Below are 23,838 nucleotides of genomic sequence, written 5' to 3'. Positions count from 1 at the left end.
TTATGTATTTTTATTTTAATCCTCCCGTCCACTAGTCAGTTAGTTTAGATATAAATATAACCAAACAACCAACCCAATCAAAGACAAAGCCGGTGGCTAGTCAGTTTGGATGAAATACACCCAAGCAACTGACCCTTTCAGCGAGATTGATCAGCAGTTTCGTTGTCACCGTTAGGTTTCCACTACCAACTCTCTCTCACTGAAACACCACCGTCTTGGTCTTCAAAACGCTACTGGCTTTTCTTCCACCCTCCGTACATTCCCCAATCTAATTTCTAAAACTTACAAAACATCAAACATACATCAAAATTTGTGAGCGTTACTTTTATGAGATCCTGCTCAATGGACTTTAAACCTCCTCACATTTACGTACCTTGTTGCTTTTATGGGGACTCTAACCCCAAGGGACTTTAAACCTGTACGTATCAAACTTTGTTGCTTTTATGGGGACTCTAACCCCAAGGGACTTTAAACCCGTACGTACCTTGTTGCTTTTATGGGGACTCTAACCCCAAGGGACTTTAAACCTGTACGTACCTTAACAATGCTTTGTCCACTTACTATTACTAGGACACTTGCAGTATAATGACAACAATCAATTTAGTATCTCCAATTGCAGAACTTCGATATCAACAGGCGTCTGCTCACCTTTTTTTTATGCGGCGCCGCTTGTTGTTGTCATCAAACGTCAGTTGTCCGTTGTTTCTATTTTTCTCTCTTTCCGTCACTTCTCCGTCTTCATCACGTCGGGGTCACCAAATTGTTGGACTTTGGCTCAATCTACAAACTTACTTTCTTCTATGTGTGAGCCAAGTCCTGCGTGTTCTTTTAAATGAAGCAATAGGAGAAGATATTCGGTCTCACACTCTTAATTTATTTTACACAGTAAGTGAACAAAGCATTCAGAGCTCTGGGTCTAAACCCCTTTGTCCCTGACAAACTATAAAAGTATGCCAGTTCAAAAAGGAAAGACCTCGTTTTGTCCCTGCCCCAGTCTTTTATACAATAAAAAACGTCATATAAACACTGATGTAGAATTATCTTCTGATTGGGTGTTAGTCTGACTCCTTTCCCCACCTTCTTACATTCCTAGCTGTCCGACCCCACGTGACCTCCTTTTGCCCGCGAAATGGGGCATCACGTGGCCTCCTTGACCCACTTCCGAGGCGCGAAACGGGACGTCACGTGATCGTCCGCACTTTTCCGGGGCGCGAAACGGGACATCACGTGACCAGTCCGCACTCTTCCGGGTGCGAGACGGGGACGTCACGTAGCCACGCCCCGCACTCTTCCGAGTTCAAAATGGGAACGTCACGTGGCCACGCCCCCTGCTTGATTTACAGAGTCACCACAGTTTTAAATACTGAATCCATCCAGAGTTACAGCCAGCCTTCCGTTTTTAAAGTAAGAAATATATTTACAGCAGCAATAAATGGTGGAGGGGGACAAGAGAGAATGGGGTACAGAGCATTGTGGGAGAGAGAAAGAGTGGAGTGCAGAGTGTGAGGGGAGAGAGAATAGATGGGAGTCAGTGGATGGCAGGAGAATGGACAGAGGGCAGAACGTGGGTGGAGAAAGAGAATATATGGGGGAACAGAGGGATGGAGAGCAGAGGATTTGGGGAGAGAGAAAATGCATGGGGAGTCAGAAGATGGGAAGGGGACTGGACAGGTGTGCAGAGGGTGGGGGTGAGAGAAAGAAAGAGAGAGAGAATGGACGGTGTGCCGGGAGTGGCGAGGGAATGGACAGGGGTGCCGTAGATGGCACGGGGGAATGGAGAGGGGGGAGCCATGAATGGCGAGGGAGAATGGATGGGAGTGCTGTGGGTGCCACAGGGGAGAATGGGCAGGTCGTGCCATAGTTGGTGGGGGAGAATGGACAGGGTGCTGTGGGTGGCAGGGAGAATGGTCAGGGGATGCTGTGGGTCGCGGGGAGAATGGACAGTGGCACTGTGGTTGGCAGGGGGTAAGGCCGGAGGCACTGTGGTGGTGGAGGAATGGACAGGTGGTGCTGTGGGGATGTTTGGGTCTTGGAGGGAGATGGTGGTGGTGAAAGCATCCCACTCACTTCCAGCATCCTCTTCTCTGCACACATGCGGTGCACATTTTTGTTAGTCTGGATGGGATGCTGTTTGGAGGGTCAGTGTTGACTCGATGGGCCAAATGGCCTGCTCCCACACTGTAGGGATTCTATGATTAGGAGAGCTGTCAAACCAACAACTTCTAATTGGTGAAGTAAAGGACCAGGAGCCAATCTTTAAGCAGTTTTCCATTTATTCACTCAAACTGCCCTTTCAATTGAATTCCTTGAATTTAATGTGTTCTGTTGTAGTTTAATTATGATCCATGAAAAGCAACATCCAGTCACATCTGAGGGCAGAACCAACTCAACTGACTGAACAAGTGTAACAACTCTTCTGTATGCATTTTAGATGTGACATGCTCTCCCTCTCTCTCTGTTGACCCAACGGGATTACCAGGGCTAGAATTACCACTCTCAAAATACAATTGCTGATCTACTGTTTGCTTCTGCTGCTTAACATAAGGATTTAAAAGCTGCTAGCCTGATCTCGCAGAAAGCACAAAAACAGACTGTTCACTTGTGCCTGCGCAGAGATAAAATTTCATTTGGAATAGATCACAAAATAACAACAGGTGCCAATCCCACAACTCTGTGTTACACATGGAGGGAGGGGAGGGGAAGTAAAGTGTTTTACTCTCAGACATTAGAGGGGAGGGCAAAGTTTCAGCCAGTGGGAATTAAACCCTGTGCTGTTTTCTGTTATAAAAACTCAAATCACATGGATTTGGGGGAAATAAAGAATGAAGGAAAGGGAGCTTGCAAAGTTTCCAAGCCCCCACAACACACACACACAATTCCCACTGCTCAGCCGGAGACAGTGCTGCCCCCCCTCTGTTTAGGAGTAAACTCTGGAAAGGTGGTGGTATTGATAGTGAGGAGGATGGTCTCCGGCTACACTTTAATACCAATCAGCTGGTAAATGGGGCAGAGGGATGGAATTTAATCTCCAGGCATTCTGGGAAATGTAATAATGGAAGAAAGTAATCAATAAATAGAAGGTCCCTACAGAGTGCTGAGGAACAAAGGAACCTTGCTGTCCATGTCCAGAGATCCCGAAGGTATCAGTACAGATAAAACGAGCGAGTGAGGAAGGCATAGATTTGTATTTTTTTCATACAGAGGGTGGTATGTGTGTGGAATGGGCTGCCAGAGGAAGTGATGGAAGCTGGTACCATTATAACATTTAAAAGGCATCTGGTTGGATATATGTATTGGAAGGGTTGAGAGAGATATGGGTCAAATACTGGCAAATGGGTCACGAGATTAGTTTAGGATATCCAGTCAGCATGGGTGAGCTGGACTGCAGAGTCTGTTTCTGTGCTGTATGACTCTACCCGCCGAGTTCAATGCAAGTTTCAGAAACATGTCTGCAGCTTTATGCCTTTAGACATTAACAATGTTTCTGAATATATAATTTCAGCTGTTCTCAATTTTAAAGATCAGCCATTTCTTGTGCACCCCTGTCTTCCTGGTTGAGACATCACCATTCATTCTCTCTCTTTCCCGAGAAGGGCTTGATACAGCAATCAAAGAGGGCTCGAGGTACGAGAAAAGATGGGGGGAAGGTAGAAGGGAGAGAGAATGGACAGGGGTGCAGAGGGTGGGGGGGAAAGAGGGGGAGAGAGAGAGAGAATGGATAGGGGAGCAGAGGGTAGGGGGAGAGCGCGAGAAAATGGACAGGAGACAGAGTGTGGAGGGGAGGAGAAAGACTTGGGGACAGAGAATGGGGGGCAGAAAATGAGGGGGAGAGAGAGAGAGAAAATGGCTGGGCACAGACATTTGGTGAGTGCAGACTGTAAGGAGAGAGAGAATGCATGGGGACAGTGGGCTGGGGAAGTGACAGCTCAAATCCCACCTTACCCAGGAATGGTGTCAGTGTTCCATGAACTGGAACCCACTCCATCCACAGCAGACTTGGGAGCAGTCGTTTCTCAATAGACACATGGCTAAGACGGTAGATTCATATAGTCCCTATGGGCCATTCGGCCCGTAAAACTCAGACCGACCTTCCAAACAGCATCCCCACCCATTTTCTCTGCAGTTCCCCATAGTTAACCCACGCTAGGTTGCAGATCCGTGGACACTTCAGCATAGCCAATCCACCCTAAACTTCAGATGGTTAGACTGTCGGAGGAAACTGGAGCACCCAGAGTTCACCCACGCAGACACAAAGGTGAGAACATGCCAAAGTCCACACAGAGAGCTACATGAGAGTGGAATTGAACCCAAGTCCGTGGTACTGTGAGGCAGTGGTGCTAACCACTGAGCCACCGTGCCACCCAGAGCTTTGAAGTTCTGCTTTGTCTTTGTAGCTTCTGACTTCTCATGAGCCTTCAGCAGAGGCTCTCTCCTCCTGACATTGTTAGACCACGCCCGCTGCAACTTCCCTTTTCCATTTCTCCAGCCCTGAGCACACCGGTTCCCAAATCCTGGCGCCAGGCAGACACTGATGCAACCTGGTCTTCTGCTGCCAACTGCAGAGAATGGTGACAATCTCTGCCACTATTCTCTCCCTGACCACCACTGCCCCCCCCAACATTGTTCGTACTCCAACCACACAGCCAGTTAGCTCCTCGCTCGTGCAGAGCTCTCTCATTTCCCCTTTATTAGATTAGATTAGATTACTTACAGTGTGGAAACAGGCCCTTCGGCCCAACAAGTCCACACCGCCCCGCCGAAGCGCAACCCACCCATACATCTACCCCTTACCTAACACTACGGGCAATTTAGCATGGCTAATACACCTGACCTGCACATCTTTAGACTGTGGGAGGAAACCGGAGCACCCGGAGGAAACCCACACAGACACGGGGAGAATGTGCAAACTCCATACAGTCAGTCGCCTGAGGTGGGAATTGAACCCGGGTCTCTGGTGCTGTGAGGCAGCAGTGCTAACCACTGTGCCACCGTGCTGTCTGACTTGGGCTGACATCCTCCTGACCCTGTCCACTGACCCAGTCAGAAGGCTTTGTCCGTAGAGGAAAGACCATCTCCCAGAACTTTCCCCTTTTCCCCCAACGTGTCTGCAGCCCGACTTCCAGCTGCATCTTTCTGAGCCGAAGGTCCACCAGCCTGTGTTTGCCCTGGATCACAGTATCCAGAGCGTCTCAACTTCCGCAAATCGAAAGACAAGGCCCACCCTGCCCTCTCCAATGTGTGTTGTGTAACTGCTTAATCGTTTCTGGTGGCTGAGCAGAGGCTGTTAGCCAAATTTGGAACCCCATGAGGGTGGTCTCAACTGGGATTTTGGGTTCATGTCACACTGCAGGTGACCCCACTACACTATACACTCTCTCTCTCTCACTCTCACACTCATGCTCGCACTCAGACACACACACATGCACACACCCTCTCACAGGCTTATACTCCATTACTCACACACTTTACCAAGCACGCACATACACAAACACACACATCAGTCTATGGTGTGAATTTGCAATTGCAGGATTTTAATTGCAAGTACATTCTATTTTGCTCAAAAAACGCACAATCTTCGACAGTCTATCCATGTAATATGTTATAAATTCTACGATGGAAATAGAACCAGTCTGACTCAAAATTGGGATACAGACAGACTCTGACATCAGTGAATCTCATGGGATATTTTTTCCCCAGAAAATGGTTTCATCATTAGATTCTGAACTCCAGATTTCTGACTGAATTCGAATTCTGCCATCTGCCACAGTGTGATTCGAACCCAGGAGTCCCCAAAGCTGGGTTGATAGTCCAGTCGATAATGGCACTCGGCTGTCATTCCTTAAATCAACCTGCAATGGCCTCCATAGGTGGGAGGAGGGGGTAAAGCCCTTCCCACACTGACAGCAGGTGAGCAGACTGTCTCCAGTGTGGACCCGCTGGTGCGTCTGCAGGCTGGAAGAATCAATGAATTTCTTCCTGCATTCGGAGCAGGTGATTGGCCGCTCCCTGTTGTGGACCTGCTGGTGAGCTTCTAAAATCTCAAAACAAATAATCAAGAAAGAACCCACTCTATTCACTACCGCAGACTTACAGCAAGGCTACACATTAAAAACTATGCACTTTTCTGTTCCTGTGCTGTGAGCTCTCCCACACAGATTCCACCAAGACCAGTTGTGAATTTTGTGTTTGTTAATTTTTCCTAGACGCACTCCAATGTTCAGAGATACATGATTTCAAACAACAAAGGCAGTAACTACATAGATTCACTGCTGTGTCAGCTAGCAGTGTAGGATTTTCTCTATCTCTCTCTCTTTCAGACCATGTGCTCGCTGCCTTTAGCTGTCTTTCTCTCTTTTAAAAGTGCTGTTGACTTGATTTTTTTACTCCAAAGTTCCAAAACAATGCAACAGTATATAAAACAGTAAGTGCTGCTCCTGGAATTCAAGGAAATCGCCTCCAACACTGAAAATATCTTTAAAAAAGAGCAGCTCTTACAGCCACAAATTTTCCGGTCCTCCATCTTGGATTAGTTCTTGGTGAACATTCCCATCTCCCAGGTTACAGTTATTCAAATAATCTGCTTTTCTATTTTTGCTACCAAAGTGGATAACCTCACATTTATCCACACTAAACTGCACCTGCCATACATTTACCCACTCACTCAGCCTGTCCAAATAACGCTGCATCCTCCTCACAGCTCACCCTTCCACCCAGCTTTGTGTCATCTGCAATTTGTGATACATTCCAATTAGTTTTCTCATCTAAATCACTGACATATACTGTGAATACCTGAGGTCCTAGTCCCAATCCCTGCAGTTCCCCAATCATGAATCATTTTTCAACATCAATCTGACGGATCCTCCCTGACTGACCATACAAAATAGCAGATGTTAGCCTGATGTTCATAACTGACGGAGACCTGATAAGCAATTATGATCCACTGAAATACTAAATCACAGAAGCAGGCCATTCAGCCCATGTGTCCATGCAATTCTCTAAATGAACTTTCTGACCTTGTGCCATTTTCCTGACATTTCCTTGGAAACTGGTACATTGCTTGTCATCAAATAATTGTCCAATGCCCTAAATTGAACCTGCTTCAACCACTTCTCCATGCAATGTCTTCCAGATCTATTTACTTACTGTGTGAAATTTCTTTCTCACATCACATTTTCTTTCTTGTCATCAATTTCAAATTTGCGTTCTTATTCTCAATGCTTTTACCATGGTGAACAGTTTTTCACTGTCTTTTCTGGGTATGATTTTCGTCATAATTTTCAAACCTTCTTTTAAATCTGGCTTCAGAGAGCAGTCCATGAGGCCAAGCCCATCAACAATTCCAGCCTCGGGCGACTGTCTGTGTGGAGTTTGCACATTCTCCCCGTGTCTGCGTGGGTTTCCTCCAGGTGCTCCGGTTTCCTCCCACAGTCCAAAGATGTGCAGGTCAGGTGAATTGGCCATGTTAAAATGCCCATTGTGCTAGGTGCTTAGTCAGAGGGCAATGGGTCTGGATGGGTTACTCTTCAGAGAGTCAGTGTGGACTTGTTGGGCTGAAGGGCCTGTTTCTACACTGTAGGGAATCTAATCTAATAAAACAATACAGAAACAACCGAGCATCTAAAAGGACGGCCCCTCAATCATCACTGTGAGCCCCACAGCAACCATTGTTACCTGGTCGGTAATATTGGCCCACAGTTTGGAAAACTGTGATTTTCGTTACGACTACAAATATTGAATGTTTTTTTTTCAGGCAGTTGTTGCTGAGAAGTTTAATCCTTTCTGTCCAGTAGGAAGTCAATGATGTATTTGGGTTTGAATGACATGTGGAGCATACCGCTCCCTGGTATGCATGAGAGCATTACATTCCAGATTAAGCAGGGAATTGGATCTCTTCCTACAGCCCATACATACCTCTGGTAACTTCCCAGGGGACTGTGCTTGTGTGGCACAGGTCAGATCATTGGCTGGCTTAGAATGTTTTAGAATGTTACAGTACATAAGGAGGCCATTCAGACTATGATGTCAATAATAGTTCCTGAAACACCCACCCACTCTCCATCTCTATCTCCACCATCTTGCAACTGTCCAGCATCCTCGGTAGTATAGTGGTTAGTATCCCCACCTGTGACTCAGGAGACTGGAGGATTTGATATTTTATGGATGTCTTGTAGCGCAGAGGTAGTGACCCTAACTCTAGATCGGGTTCAAGTCCTGGCTGCTCCAGAGTTCAAAAGTTCACAAATATAAGAGCAGAATTAGGTCATTTAGCCCATCAAGTCTGCTCCGCCATTCAATCAAGACTGCTCATCAACCCCTTTTCCTGCTTTTTCCCCAAACCCTTGAAAGGGTTCAGAAAAGATTTACATGGATGTTTCCAGGGTTGGAGAATTTGGGAGAGGCTTAATGGTCCAGGACTGTTTTTCCTGGAGCTTCAGAGGGTAAGGGGTGACTGTATGAAGGTTTATAAAAAAATGAGGGGCATGGATAGGATAAACACAAAAGGTGTTCAAAGTCTGTGAGAAGATTTGTAGCTCAGGTGCTCGTTGTTGTGGTTCTGTTTGCCGAGCTGGGAATTTGTGTTGCAGACGTTTCGTCCCCTGTCTAGGTGACATCCTCAGTGCTTGGGAGCCTCCTGTGAAGCGCTTCTGTGATCTTTCCTCCAGCATTTGTAGTGGTTTGAATCTGCCGCTTCCGGTTGTCAGTTCCAGCTGTCCGTTGCAGTGGTCAGTATATTGGGTCCAGGTTGATGTGCTTATTGATTGAATCTGTGGATGAGTGCCATGCCTTTAGGAATTCCCTGGCTGTTCTCTGTTTTGGCTTGTCCTATAATAGTAGTAACAGTCTTAAATAAACTCAATGAATCTTTTCCATGTTCAGAGATCTTCAGAATATTGTAACTAATGAATTCACTATCTCCGCTGCCACTTCCTTCAGGACCCTAGGATGTCGGCCATCAGGCCCAGGGGACCTGTCTGTCCTCAATCCTACTAGTTTGCTGTGTACCTTTTCCCTATCGATGTTAGTTGTTTAAGTTCTCCCCTTTCTATAGCCTCTGACTTGTCCATTTCAATAGAAATTGTTCTGTTGTCCTCCAACGTGAAAACTGAGGACAAGTATTGATTTAGCATCTCTGCCATTTCAGTATTCCCCCATTAACTCACCGTGTTCATTTTCCAAGGTATCAATACTTACCTTAACGACTCTGTTCCCTTTACCGTACCAACAGAAGCTTTTGCTGTTCTCTTTGATTTTTTTGTAATTTATCTCATCTATTTTAATTAATTTTTTTTAGTATCCCTTTGTTTATGTTTGAAAGTTCAATGTTTCACCCATCCAGAGGTCTGGAATACTACTTCTGAGCAGGCTGAAACGATTTTTAAAAAGTTAAAACTTTTTTCAAACCCCTTCATGTGGCTGGGCGCCAGAAAAACGATCGTCCCGCACCCATCGTCTCCGATTGGTTGGTGGACTCCTCCAACCACGCCCCCTCCGGTGAAGACGTCATGCACCGGAACCCCGCCCCTTGAGAGCTGGCACATGCGCAGAGTATGTCCTGCAGCGAGACAAAGGCAGTGTTCCTGTTTGTGGGAGAGGAATGGCGCTGGCGGCTTAAGGAACAAGAACAGAGACCGCTGGAAAAGCTGAGCATCCCTGGCTGCATGTGTGGGGAGAAATCCGAGGAGCCGTTTCGGGTCCGGTGATCCTTCTTCAGAACAGGACCAGGTTTCAGGAACATCCCCGGGAGGTCGCCAGGCCCGAGCGCCATGACCTGGCTCCTTCCCCCGGGGAGAGGAGACAGTGAGACAGGGTAGGATTGGGAACCGCGGGAGGAGGGAGAGTGGGGAGTTTATAAACTCCTAGGGGGAGGCCTGAGGCCTCGAATAAAATCCTCACAGGCCCAGTGTTTACTTCACTAGGGAAGGACCTCGCGGGTTGCCCGGCAACGGCCGCCATCTTTGTGAGGGTCAGGCGCCTGTTGTCTTGGGGCGGGGAGCGTGGGCGGCCATCTTGGTGAGGGCACCATCAACTGTTATTTCTGGGAAAGACTTCCGGCCTTGTGGCAGCCCTGGCCTTGGCTGAGCTTAATTCCCCACACTGTCCAGCGATGTGCAGGTTAGGGTGGATCGGCCGTGCTAAATTACTGCTAATGCCCAAGGATGTTCTGGTTAGTGTTTATCGGCCATACTAACTTACCCTGATGAAGGGCTCCTGCCCGAAACGTCAATTTTCCTGCTCCTCGGATGCTGCCTGACCTGCTGCGCTTTTCCAGCAACACTTTTTCAGTTCTTTCCGTCTGTTTTCGGGTTCCGCTGTCGGACTAGCTCCGCCCATTATGACGTCACAACACGGAAGTGGCCCTATCAGTTTCAATGTGAAACACCCTCTGGGCAACTCCCCATCCTGGGAGGGAGAGAGGGAAGGGGGAATCAACTGGAGTGAATCTAGGGAGGGAACAGCCTCTGCAAACTCGGGTATCTGGCTTAATTACCCGGGCGAGGAGGGACGGATGATAGCGATTCCCGCAAATAAATGCATCGGGTACAAGTACAGCGCATGCAATAATCCACATTGCAGCTTCAAGCCAGCTGCAATAGTTTTACATCCTCTGTTCTTCCTCTGTCTTGGCTCCTGCATTTCGGCTTCCTTCCCCCATTCCCACCCTGGACCCGAGACATTGGTGCTTCCAAGCTGACACTCATAAGTTCGGGTTGTCCCTCCATTCTTTCTCAATTTTCAAAACCCACAAAAGACAACTTTCCCAATCTTCTGAGCATTGGAGATGGGAGGTTACATTGAGACTGGTTAGGCCGCTTTTGGAATATTGTGTGCAGTTCTGGTCACCCTCCTATCGGAAGGATGTTGTGAAAAAAGATGACAAGGATGCTGCCGGAATTGGAGCGTTTGAGCTTAATTGGTTGGTGCTGTTTTCACGAGTGTGCCGAAGGCATTTGTACACATTTATAAAATCATGTAAGGCATGGATTGGTTAAATAGACAAGGTCTTTTCCCTGGGTTTGCGGGAGTCCAGAACTAAAGGGTAATAGCTTTAGGGTGAGGTGGATGAGCCAAGAATTAAAAGAAATCTAAGGGCAACTTTTTAATTCACAGTGTAGTGAATGTAAAGAATGAGCTGCCAGAGGAAATAGTGGAGGCTGGTACAATTACAATATGTGGAAGTCCTTGCGAGATCAAGAATTTATCAATCTCTGCCTTGAAGACATTTAACATCCTGGCCTCCACTGTCCTCTGTGGCAATGAATTCCACAGGCCCACACTCTATGGCTGAAGAAATGTCTCCTCATTTTTGTTCTAAGTTGACCCCCTCTAATGCTCAGGTTGTGCCCATGGGTCCTAGTCTCCCTGCCTAATGGAAACACCTTCCCAGCATCCACCCTTTCTAAGCCATGCATTATCTTATAAGTTTCTATTAGATCTCCCCTCAACCTTCTAAACTCTAATGAATACAATCCCAGGATCCTCAGCCATTCATCGTATGTTAGACGTACCATTCAATGATTCTTCTACCCTGCTGGCCCACCGGGGGCTCCACTCTGGGGAGAGGTCCTTCAGCTGCCCAAAGTGAGGGAAGGCCTTCAGCAATTCCTCTGTCCTACTGAGGCACCAGCGGATCCACACGGGCGAGAGGCCCTTCAGCTGCCCTGAGTGCGGGAAGTGCTTTACCCAGGCTTCCCACCTGCTGACTCACCAGCGGGTTCACATGGGTGAACGGCTGTTTACCCGCTCTGAGTGCGGGAAGGCCATCGGTGACTCGTCAGACCTGAGGAGGCACCAATGTGTCCACACCAGAGAGAGGCCGTTCCCCTGCCCTGAGTGCAGGCAGAGGTTCACGTTGTCCTGCAACTTGCAGGGGCACCAATTCTCCCAACAATCGGATTCTGCCAGCGATGCTGCTGTGGATCACCACTAGTCTTGATTCCTCGGCATTATGATCTGCCTTCAAATTGGTCAATTGGTTCACTCAGCTGTTATTGGTATGATGTGAATTCAGTCCTGAGATTGAGTCAACTTTACAGTGGTCTCCTAAAAAGCTGGAAATAAATTTCTAGGACCTTTGCAGTTGTAGAGTCATTGAGTCCAACAGCAAGGAAACAGACCTTTCGGTCCAACCAGTCTATGCTCAACATAAGCTGAAAATGTGTTGCTGGAAGAAGGATTCCTGAAGAAGGGCTTATGTCCGAAATGTCGATTCTCCTGTTCCCTGGATGCTGCCTGATCTGCTGCGGCTTTTCCAGCAACACATTTTCAGCTCTGATCTCCAGCATCTGCAGACCTCACTTTCTCCTATGCTGAACATAACCCAAACTGAACTCGTCCCACCTGCCTGCTCCCAGCCCATATCCCTCTAAGCCTTTTTTATTCATGTACTTATCCAAATCATTACAAATACCAAAGGAATTCACTCCTCTTAATCCTTTATTTCCAAAAGCAATTTGGAGTCTAACTGCTTCCTCCCCCACCTCACCCTAAGCCTTTGCCCTCTAGTTCTGGACTCTCCCAACCCAGGGAAAAGACCTTGTCTCTTTATCCTTTCAACGTCCCACATGATTTGATAAACCTCTATAAGGTCACCCCTCAGTCTCCAATGTTCCAGGAAAAACAGCCCCAGCCTATTCAGACCCTCCCTGTAGCTCAAACCCTGGCAACCTCCTTGTGAATCTTGAAACAGTTCAGAAAAGATCTACAACATCCCTTCTATAGCAAGGAGATTGGTTAGACCACTTTTGGAATACTGTGTGTGTAACATGACCTCCTAAGTCCAATACTCGATGCTCTGACCAATAAAGGAGAGCGTGCCAAACGCCGCCTTCACTATTCTACCTACAACTCAATTTTCAAAGAACTATGAACCTGCGCCCCAAGATCTTTGTTCAGCAATACTCCCCAGGATCTTACCATTAAGTGTACAAGTCCTGCCCTGATTTGGCTTTCCCAAAATGCAACACTTAAGTAAACTACATCTGCAGAAAAAAACACATGGTCTTTTAAAGGGATCACGCAATGCTTTCCCCATTTTGCAATTTTACACATACCACCAAATTCGAAATTCTTGCCACCCAACCTACAATTACAGAGGAACCACGATTATCCAAACGAGATGGGCGGGCACTATTTCATTCAGATAACTGATTGTTTGGTTAATTGATTCAATGCCTGTCCTGTGGGGCTCAGTTTTCTGAAGTTTCCTTCTTCCTCGCTCTGCCTGCCTTGCTCCCTCTGTCTGTCTCAGGGTTTGTTTCTGAGCAGACACACACTTTTATGTGTAAGGGACCTGCAGCATTTCTGAAGCCCCAGGCGCCCCCCATCCCCCCGCCCCCATCATCTCCCATGAGTATCCCGCCGGCCCCCTATCCCCTCTCTGGGGCAGCCGGACTGGACACCAACAGTAAGAATGCTGCTGCCCTTGGGGATGTTTTGGTGGGGGGGGGGGGGGCGGGCTAAGTCTCAAATAGTGCACACACTACTTTTATTTGCAACAGGTTCCACCTTTGCCCTGTACAGGATAATGCAAGCGGGCATCAGAGCCGCCCTGCTTTTGCCACGGGACTATGCCTACATCAGGAAACTATAAGAATTCATTTTGTGTTTTAAACAGCAGTCGCAGCTTTAAACCCACAGAACTCAGCAGCTGCCGGTCCGCCCACGTGAGCGGGAGATGGGAGACAGAGGACAGATAAAATCCACACTATACCAACACTACCCATGACTCATAGACCAAAACTCCGGAATTAATTAATATGGAAACCCATCTCCTAATCACATCAAGAGACTGACTGACTGAAACACACCCATACCCATCGATACGGAACCACCCTGACACAAAGGACAGGCATCCACCAGACAGGAACGGACAGACCAATACACACCAACACCCCAAGGGAACAAAGGGGGCTGCTAGCCCCTGCCCTCACAGAGAGAGACAAGCAGATAATACCCAGACCCGTTTTACATAAACCAATTATCACCATATTGTGTGTGCCCTGCAACTCTCCTGGGATGGCAGGAAACATTCTATTTGCACCTACTCCAGTGATGATGGGGAACTATCATCCCATTTATCCTCAAATTCCACACATCCTGACAACTAAAAGTATATAATATGTAGCAGCGTGCAGGAACAGGAGAGCGGCTGAGATTCGGACCTCGGTTGGTCTCCGCCGGCGTTACTGTAGCAATAAACGTTACCGATTGTTGAACCGCACTCTGGGCTCGGACTGATATCATTTCATCCGCGCTAACAATAATATTGGAGAGATTATCTGGGAAAGGGAAGTTGAGGGTACTCGCCTGTATAGAACTTCAGGGGAAGTGTGGGAGAGAGAGAAGCCAAGCAGTCAGTCATTGGGAGATGGTGCCTGGGCTCCCATAGATATCCAGGATTGTTGACAGCATTTCAGTAAGCTGAGTGCATTTTTAATCATTATAAACAAAAGGCGCAATCAGTATTGAAACACCTCTTTGATGTAATGTTTCTATCGGGACCTTGAGATCTTCTTCGGATAATCCAATATTCAGATAATTGAGTTTCCTCTGTACTCTATCCAACTTCACAACACATCACTTCTGGAAGATGACATTTCAAATCTGCTATTAAATTAAGAAAGAGAGGGTTTAGGGTCCTTTCTCAAAATCTTTAGAAGGGGCTGGGCATGGGTCTGGTCTGGTCCATAACAGCTGTCAGTAACTTGTTACCCACCAGCACTGCCATCAACTTATAGTACCCAATAGCTGCCAATTATGGCCACATTGATGTGGTTTCTTGGCTCAAACACCACAGAGTAGGATATGGTCTGAATACTTCCCTGCAACACAGACCTTTATGGATCAGACAAGAACCCCTCAAAAAATGTGAAGAATGTAGGCCACACCCTAACTTGTTAATTTATTTTTTTAGGCAATTTCACAAAATTTATTTAGTGAAGTGGATATTCCAGGACTGATGCAGCTGGTCAAACCACTCAGTTTCAGTCAAAACAATTTATTTACACACTACAGATGAAACACAAACAAAAGAAAATAGAATTGAGAATAACTTATATGAAAACTCAACTGACTATTGCAACTTAACAAAGCTGTTCCAATTTCGCAACATCCTGTGAACACACCTCTTGGCAAAAGGTAAATTTGAACACAGGTTCTTACAGGCAGGAGAGATTTCAGAGAGTGGAGTCAGGCAAAATAATGTCTATTAAAGCAAGTTTCATTGTAGCTGCTTGTCTAGGTCCCCAGTAATTTTCTGACTCTGCTAAAACCAAACCAAACTGGGAAAAAAAAGCTGAGCTGGGAGAACTGGCCACTCCCCTTTCATTGTGTAACTGTGTTTAAAAAATCTCTAAAGGCTTCCTCTGGTTGTTGATTCAGGCAGTGTCTGTTAGCCTTTTCCACACCACTGCTTTTACAACCCTTCTTGAACAAAACCAAGGACAGTATAACCTTGTTTAAGGGGCAGAATGGTCCCATCACCATGTAATATGGGTTCTTGTGGAGGCAGATGTCTTGAAGTTTATTAAAAACACTCATTATTTGCACCATTACAAGATCTCAAGCTGAGACACAGACTGGGTCCTGGGCTCATTGATGCACCACATGACTAGAACACGACTTGTGGCTGACTGAGTGACCACATATTGCATTGTGACTACTGAGGTGAGGGAACAGACTTTGTTGTGGAATGCCACATTGTGAGGTGATCTAACTGCGTGTAATGTGCATGGTCTTTCTGCAATCCATGCAAAGCTACACGAGACGTCATCCTCTCATCTTCAAAAAGGAAGATGCCGGAACTTCAGTTTTAATCCTAGGTTCTAAAATGGCCACTGCAGACTGCAGGATATTTCTCTCTTCGTGGAAGCAGGGATAAAAAATCCCCAGGACCTAATCAGGTGTACCCGAGAACTCTGTGGGAAGCTAAAGAAGTGATTGCTGGGTCTCTTGCTGTGATATTTGTATCATTGATAGTCACAGGTGATGTGCTGGATACTGGAGGTTGGCAAACGTGGTGCCACTGTTTAGGAAGGGTGGCAAGGACAAGCCAGGGAGCCATAGACCAGTGAGCCTGACCTCGGTGGTGGGTAAGTTGTTGGAGGGAATCCTGAAGGACAGGATATATGTGTATTTGGAAAGATAAGGACTGATTAGGGATAGTCAACGTGGCTTTGTGCTTGGGAAATCATGTCTCACAAACTTGAGTTTTTTATAGAAGTAACAAAGGATTGATGAGGGTGGAGCGGTAGATGCGATCTACATGGACTTCAGTAAGGTATTCGACAAGGTTCCCCATGGGAGACTGATTAGCAAGGTTGGGTCTCATGGAATACAGCGAGAACTAGCCATTTGGATACAGAACTGGCTCAAAGGTAGAAGACAGAGGGTGGTGGTGGAGGGTTGTTTTTCAGACTGGAGGCCTATGACCAGTGGAGTGCCACAAGGATTGGTGCTGGGTCCTCTACTTTTTGTCTTTTACATAAATGATTTGGATGTGAACATAAGAGGTACAGTTAGTAAGTTTGCAGATGACACCAAAATTGGAGGTGTAGTGGACAGCAAAGAGGGTTTGATTTTAGCAGAGTCAGAAAACTACTAGGGACCTAAACAATAGGATCTTGACTAGATGGGCCAATGGGCTGAGAAGTGGCAGATGGAGTTTAATTTAGATAAATGTGAGGTGCTGCATTTTGGGAAAGCAAATCTTAGCAGGACTTATACACTTAATGGTAAGGTCCTAGAGAGTGCTGCTGAACAAAGAGACCTTGGAGTGCAGGTTCATAGCTCCTTGAAAGTTGAGTCGCAGGTAGATAGGATAGTGAAAAAGGCGTTTGGTATGCTTTCCTTTATTGGTCAAAGTAGTGAGTACATGAGTTGGGAGGTCATGTTGCGACTGTACAGGACATTGGTTAGACCACTGTTGGAATATTGCGTGCAATTCTGGTCTCCTTCCTACGGAATGATGTTGTGAAACTTGAAAGGGTTCAGAAAAGATTTACAAGGATGTTGCCAGGGTTGGAGGATTTGAGATATAGGGAGAGGCTGAACAGGCTGGGACTGTTTTCCCTGGAATGTTGGAGGCTGAGAGGTGACCTAATAGAGGTTTACAAAATTATGAGGGGCATGGTTAGGGTAAATAGGCAAAGTCTTTTCCCTGGGGTTGGGAGTCCAGAACTAGAGGGCATAGGTTTAGAGTGAGAGGAGAAAGATATAAAAGAGACCGAACGGGCAACTTTTTCACACAGAGGGTGTTTCGGGTATGGAATGAGTTGCCAGAGGAAGTGGTGGAGGCTGGTACAATTGCAATATTTAAGAGGCATTTGGATGGGTATATGAATAGGTAGAGTTTGGAGGGATATGGGCCGGGTGCTGCCAGGTGGGACTAGATTGGGTTGGGGTATCTGGTCGGCATGGACGGGTTGGACCGAAGGGTCTGTTTCCATGCTGTACTCTCTGTGACTCTATGAATGTAGAGGCTGCTTGGTTTAACATTAGTCACAGGGAGAAATGCTGCAATCAGTTAATAAGGAAAATAAATTGTGACATTTATAATCTTGTTGCAATCAGGCAGAGTTAACAAAGGATTATGAAAGGGACTCACTCATTGGGACATCTATTTTAAGAAAGTAACAAGCAATGTGGATCATTCAGTTTGATTTGCTTTGCTTTATTATTGTCGCATGTACCTAAGTACAGTGAAAGGTTTTGTTTTGTGTGCAGATTATACCACACAAGGTGCATCAGAGTAACAGAACAGAGCGAGGAATGCAATGTAACGGCTGCAGAGAAGGTGCACAAAGAGTGAAATCAACATTAAATTTGAAATTTGAAGTGTCCAGTCAACGGTCTAAACCAGGGTCGGAGGGGTCTTTGATGTTGGCTGAGTTCCTGAGGCAGCAGGAAGTACACATGGAGTCAATGGTTGGAAGGTTGTCTTGTGTGATGTACTGGGCTATGTTTGCAACTGTATGTAGTTTCTTTCGGTCGTAGGCACAGCAGTTGCCGTACCAAGCCGCAATGCATCCAGAAAGAATGCTTTCAATGGTGCAGCCATAAACATCGCTAAGAGTCTTTACAGATATGCTGAATTGCCTTAGCTTCCTGATATATGTTAAGTGAGTGCACAAAAGTTTGGCAATTGGAGTAAAATGTTAATAAATGTGAAGTCATCCATTTTGGTTGGCATAACAGTAAAAAGGATTATTACTTGAATGGTTAAAATAATTGCAATATGCTGCTGCGCAGAGGGACCTGGGTGTCCTTGTGCATGAATTACAGAAGGTTGGTCTGCAGGTACAGTAGGTATTTAAGAAGGCAAATGGAATTTTGTCTTTCATCACTAAAGGGATCGAGTTTAAAAGCAGGAAGGTTATGTTGCAGCTGTTTCGGGTGCTGGTGAGGCTACACCTGGAGTACTGTCTGCAGTAATATGCTCCTCATTTAAGAAAGGATGTACTGGCACTGGAGTGTGTGCACAGGAGGTTCACTAGGTTAATTCCAGAGGTGAGGATATTGGCTTATGAGGAGAAACTGAGTAAGCTGGGATTATGTTATTGGAATTTAGACAAATGAGGTGGAATCTTATAGAAACATGTAAAATTATGAAAGGAATAGATAAGACAGACTTAGAGAGGATGTTTCCACTGGCAGGTGAAACCAGGATAAGAAGGCAGAGCCGCAAAATTAGGGGGGAGCCGATTTAGGACTGAGTTGAGCAGCACTTTCTTCACACAGAAGTGGCTGTGAACTTGTGGAATTCCCTGCCCAGTGAAGTAGTTGAGGCTACTTCAGTAAATGTTTTTAAAGCTAAGATAAATAATGTTTTGAGCAGTGAAGGAATTAAGGGATACGGTGAGAGGGTGGGTACGTGGAGCTGAGGCCACGAAAAGATCAGCCATGATGTTACTGAATGTTGAAGTGGACTCGAAGGGCCAGTTGGCTGACTTCTGCTCCTACTTCTTATGAAGTAGAGGAACCCATGGATGTACTGATATTCCAGAAGTCTTTTGGTACGGTGCCACATCGAAAGTCATTATTCAAAATAAGAGCTCATCTTGTCCAGGTCATTTAACAGCGTGGATAGAGCATTGGTGAGTGAACAGGCAACAGTCATCAAAATGTTTCGGGTTGTCAAGGGGTGATGAGTGGAACACAGTGCAAGGGCTTCCATTTTTTTCACAGTGTCTTTTCACAGCTTTGATGATGGAAGTATCTGCAAAGGTGTTCAGTTTGGTGATGGCCCAAACCTAGGTAGCAAACTCATGTACAAACAGGGAATAAGACAACTGTAAAGTGTGGTTGACAGGTTGGGACCAGGCAAGGTTGGGGTTTAATGCAGGAAAACCTGTCCAACTTAAATGAAATGTTCTCATTTCTGGTAAGGGGGTAGAATATAAAGTCAGGGTGTTTTGCTCCATTTGTCGGTGGGTATTGGGAAGACCACCATATTTGGTTTCTTTACTTAGTAAATACATTCAAAGCAGTTCATAACTGAATTTACTCAACTTATAATCAGAGTCAAGGGGTTGTCGGGTTGCGATGTTATCAGTTAGAGCTTATAAAAATCAGATGATCTGATGGAGATGTATAACATCCTGTGAGGACTTAACAATGTGAATGGATGAATGCCATTGTGCCAGACACTAGAAATGAGTGGACCCAGTTAACAAATAGGTGGCCACTCATTTAAGAGAGGAGAGTTATGTTTTTCTCTGAAGGCTTCCTGAGTCTTTAAAATTCACTTCTTTCGAGAGCAGAATGAGATAGAACAGAGGTTAGCACCGCTACCTCACAGCATCAGGGACCTGAGTTTGATTCCACCCTTGGACGACTGTCTGGGCTGAGTTTGCACATTCTCCCCCGGTGTCTGTTTGGATCTCCTCTGGGTGCTTCAGCTTCCTTCTTCCAGGAGGGAGAACAGCATGGGATTACAATCGGAATAAAGCTTCCTCTACTCTTAAATTGAAAGTGAAGCTACCGCGACACTGTTCCAAACAAATACTGCCATGACAGGCACAGCATTGGCTTGGATACAGAGTAAAACTCCCTCTACGCTTTCCTATTTAAACACTCCCAGGACAATGACAGCAGAGGATTAAATAAACAGTAGAACTTCTTCCATTCTGACTGACACTTGGTATGTTCTACACCAATCCTCAAGGATAATTCAGAAGTGAGACTATTATCTGGCACTGAATTCACACTTCCTAATGGGAAATGACCAGGTCCAGAAAATCACCTAGTGAAACATAGATAAAGCACACACAATGCACAACAGAACCAGAATTTTATTGGGATCAAAGACTTTTAAATGAGAGGAGACACGGTCCTTGCAACAATCCAAATGTGAGCTGGACAATTTTCTCACTCTCATCAGATTCTCTGGGGATGCAGTGTCCACCTCACTGCTGTCTGGTCAGTTCATCTGTTCTCATTCAGAGTGAGTTGTGGCTGACCACATGGTGGCCTGGGGTCAAGAGGTGAGAGGATAAAGGTCAACTTGGATAGAGGGGATCTTGTGTCATGCTAGTGAGGTCGGGTGTTGCTGATTTACTCAACTTATAATAATCAGGGACAAGGGAATGTCAGACTGGGCTTGTATCAGTTCAAGCTTAGAAGAACCAGATGATCTGATAGAGGTGTATGACATCTGAAGAGGACTTTACATTCACATTGTTATGTCCACTCATTTCTAGCCAGACACTAGCCTCTCATTTAAGATAAGAGAGTTTTGTTTTTCTCTCAAAGATTCCCGAATCTTTGAAATTCACTTTTTTAGGGAAACATGGAGTGGTGGTACAGTGGTTAGCACTGCTGCCTCACGGCATCAGTGACCCTAGTGTGGTTCTACCCTCGGACCAACTGTCTGCGTGGAGTTTGCACATTCTGCCCCTGTGTCTGCCTGGGTTTCCTCTGGTGCTCTGGCCTCCTCCCACAAGATGTGAAGGTGAGGGTGGATTGGCCATGGGAAATGCACAGTTCCCGGGATAGGATAGCAGAGTGGGTCTGGGTGGGATAGTCAGTGCTGATTCGATGGGATGAATGGCCTGCTTGCACACTAAGGATTCTAGAATCGCCTGGAGCCTGTAACTGACCAGATGACACGTGGACACTTTTCTTACACTGCTTTTATTCAAGCCTGCAGAGCCATTTCCACAAGATGGCAACAAACTCCCCAAATACTAAAATACATCCGTTTTATATACTGTTGTGTTATTTTAAGAGCAGTTTACATATACCAAATCAATAGTATACAGTTGTTTTATGGTTATCGTTATCCAGTTACAATTAGTGGTTCTGGTTATTTCATCTGCCTTACCTTATTGTATTCAACCAACTACAGCATCTTGGCACTTGCCGAATTTCAAAATCCAATGTTCGCACAGTATTTTTCTTTTTGTCGTGACCGTTACCTTGAATACTGACTTGTGACCTCCTTATTGCTCTCAAAGTTCCTCATTTGTCCATACATTGTCAAGGTTTTACTTTAGTCGAATGTGTTCCTGGCTTTTTGCAGTTAGCACCCGATCTTCTGCCCTGGTCAACGTTTTCCCTTTCCAGGTCTATACTGAGGATTTCATGAGAAACCTCAGAATGTGGTGAGACTGTGGAACTCACTACCATCGCAACAGGTTGGCATGAAAAGCATTACAACCAAGGGTAAGCCAGCCAATACAAATGAGTGTCACTGTCACCAGATTCACAACACAATGAAATTAAAACATGCAAAGTCCCTCAAAATTTCTCAACTGTTCCTAACCAGACTTGATGAACAGATCTTGCACACCAAAATTATAATTTAAACAAAAACCAACAATTATAAATACTGAAACTTTGCTAGGGCAAAGTTAAACACGATAATCTAATTAATAGCAATGATCATTTCCCTACCATCTCAGAAACAGAGACTGAAGAAAGAAAATTTTAAAATTACCAATTCAAAAATGGAGTGCCAAGCATTTGTGCAATCCTTAGACAATGTATTGTTCACAGGCACGTAACTGTAAATCTAAATTCAAAGTCACTGCTGAATACGAATGGACACCCCAAAGTATTTAGCTATTTATTGTAGACTCGTTCCCAGAAAGAGCCAACAAATCTTTATGTGGGCAGAAAAAACTAGAAAGAACACTCCCGGGCACAATGAGCAGCAATGCCCACTGGAAGCAAAGTTGGGGATGGGGGTGGGGGGGGCACGCTGACTCTCCCACTGCACTCACTGTCAGAATGGGAAGGATTCAGTCCTGGGAGTGACCCACAGCAGTGTCACCGGCAGAATCAGATTGTTGAGAGCACTGGTGCTTCCGCAAGTTGCAGGATGATGAGAACCTCCGCCCACACTAGGGACAGGACAACGGCCTGTCCCCAGTGTGGATCCGCTGGTGCCTCAGCAGGTTGGAGGAATTGCTGAAGGCTTTCCCGCACTTGGGGCAGGGGAAGGGCCTCTCCCCCGTGTGGACCCGCTGATGGGCCAGTAGGTGGGATGTCTGGGTAAAGCCCTTCCCACACTCGGGGCAGGAAAATGCCCTCTCCCTGGTGTGGACCTGCTGGTGCCTCAGCCAGGCAGAGGTATCCTTGAAGGCCTTCCTGCACTTGGGGCAAGTGAAGGGCTTCTCCCCTGTGTGGACCCCCTGGTGCCTCTTCAGGTGGGAGGAACTGCTGAAAGTCTTCCCGCACTCTGGGCAGGCAAACGGCTTATCTCCAGTGTGGACTCGCTGGTGCCTCTGCAGGTGGGAGCTATTACTGAAGGCATTCCCGCACTCGGGGCAGCTGAAAGGCCTCTCTCCGGTGTGGATCCGCTGGTGCATCAGCCGGGCAGAGGAATTGCTGAAGCCCTTCCCGCACTCGGGGCAGCTGAAGGGCCTCTCCCCTGTGTGGACCCGGTGGTGCCTCAGCCGGGCGGAGGAATTGCTGAATGTCTTCCCGCATTCAGGACAGCTGAAGGGTTTCTCCCCCGTGTGGACCCGCAGGTGCCTCAGCTGGTTGGAGGAATTGCTGAATGTCTTCCCGCATTCAGGGCAGCTGAAGGGTTTCTCCCCCGTGTGGACCCGGTGGTGGGTCAGGAAGGCAGAGGAATAGCTGAAGGCCTTCCTGCTCTCAGGGCAAGTGAATGGCTTATCAGCTGTGTGGACCAGCTGGTGCCTTTGCAGGTGGGAGGAACTGCTAAAGGTCTTCCCACAGTCGGGGCAGCTGTAGGGTCTCTCCCCTGTGTGGACCTGCCGGTGCCTCAGCAGGTGGGAGGAATTGCTAAAGCCTTTTCCGCACTCATGACAGGAGAACGGCCTCTCCCCGGTGTGACTGCGCCGATGAGTGTCTAGGTCAGACGGGAAATGGAAGCCTTTCCCACAGTTGTCACACTTCCACGGTTTCTCCACAGGGCGGGATTCCTTGGGTTTCTCCATGACCGAAGCTTCATCCGCACACAAAAGCACGTACAGCTCTTCCTAGGCGTGAATTCCTCTTCCAAGGCCGTATAACTTTTTCAGGCTCCACACTCAGAGCGATGCAATAATAGGGTCTCTCATCTCGTCCCACTGATACTGAAAACGTATTGAAACAGGAACGAAAAAGCTTGGTTCCTTCTCACAGAATCATAGTCGAAAATTGTTGCAGTCCTGATGAATTGAGTGACTGTCAGTCATTGACATGAAAGTGAGGACTGCAAATGCTGAAGAGTCAGAGTTGAAAAGTGCGATGCTGGAAAAAGCACAGCAGGTCAGGCAGCATCCGAGGAGCAGTAGAGTTGATGTTTTGGGCATAAGCCCTTGATCTGTTGATTTTGAAACTTCTGTCTTCAGATCTTCAAATACTCTTAAAAAAAATTACAAAAATCAT

At 46.4% G+C, this 23,838-nt stretch overlaps 1 protein-coding gene and 1 long non-coding RNA gene across 2 annotated transcripts in view; one reads left to right on the top strand and one right to left on the bottom strand.

The window, feature by feature from the left end:
- LOC148142793 (uncharacterized) overlaps positions 1–23,405 on the bottom strand; it is a 79,735-nt gene extending 56,330 nt beyond the window's left edge. Inside the window, exon 1 of the mRNA XM_087975750.1 lies at positions 22,360–23,405. Within this exon, the coding sequence (XP_087831876.1) occupies positions 22,360–23,405 (1,046 nt within the window). The remainder of the gene's footprint in view (positions 1–22,359) is intronic.
- LOC148142794 (uncharacterized) lies at positions 9,624–18,175 on the top strand. The gene is made up of 2 exons (XR_015751029.1): positions 9,624–9,808; positions 17,725–18,175. It is a non-coding gene; the product is annotated as an uncharacterized LOC148142794 (long non-coding RNA).
- Positions 23,406–23,838: the final 433 nt, after the last annotated feature.

This window comes from Chiloscyllium plagiosum, unplaced genomic scaffold (genome assembly GCF_037043375.1).
Source record: "Chiloscyllium plagiosum isolate Xiang-an unplaced genomic scaffold, Cpla_swu_hap1 HiC_scaffold_27, whole genome shotgun sequence".
In the NCBI taxonomy this organism is placed as follows: Eukaryota; Metazoa; Chordata; class Chondrichthyes; order Orectolobiformes; family Hemiscylliidae; genus Chiloscyllium; species Chiloscyllium plagiosum.
Note: the sequence above shows the minus strand (reverse complement) of the source record. Positions and strands in the feature narration are given on the sequence as shown.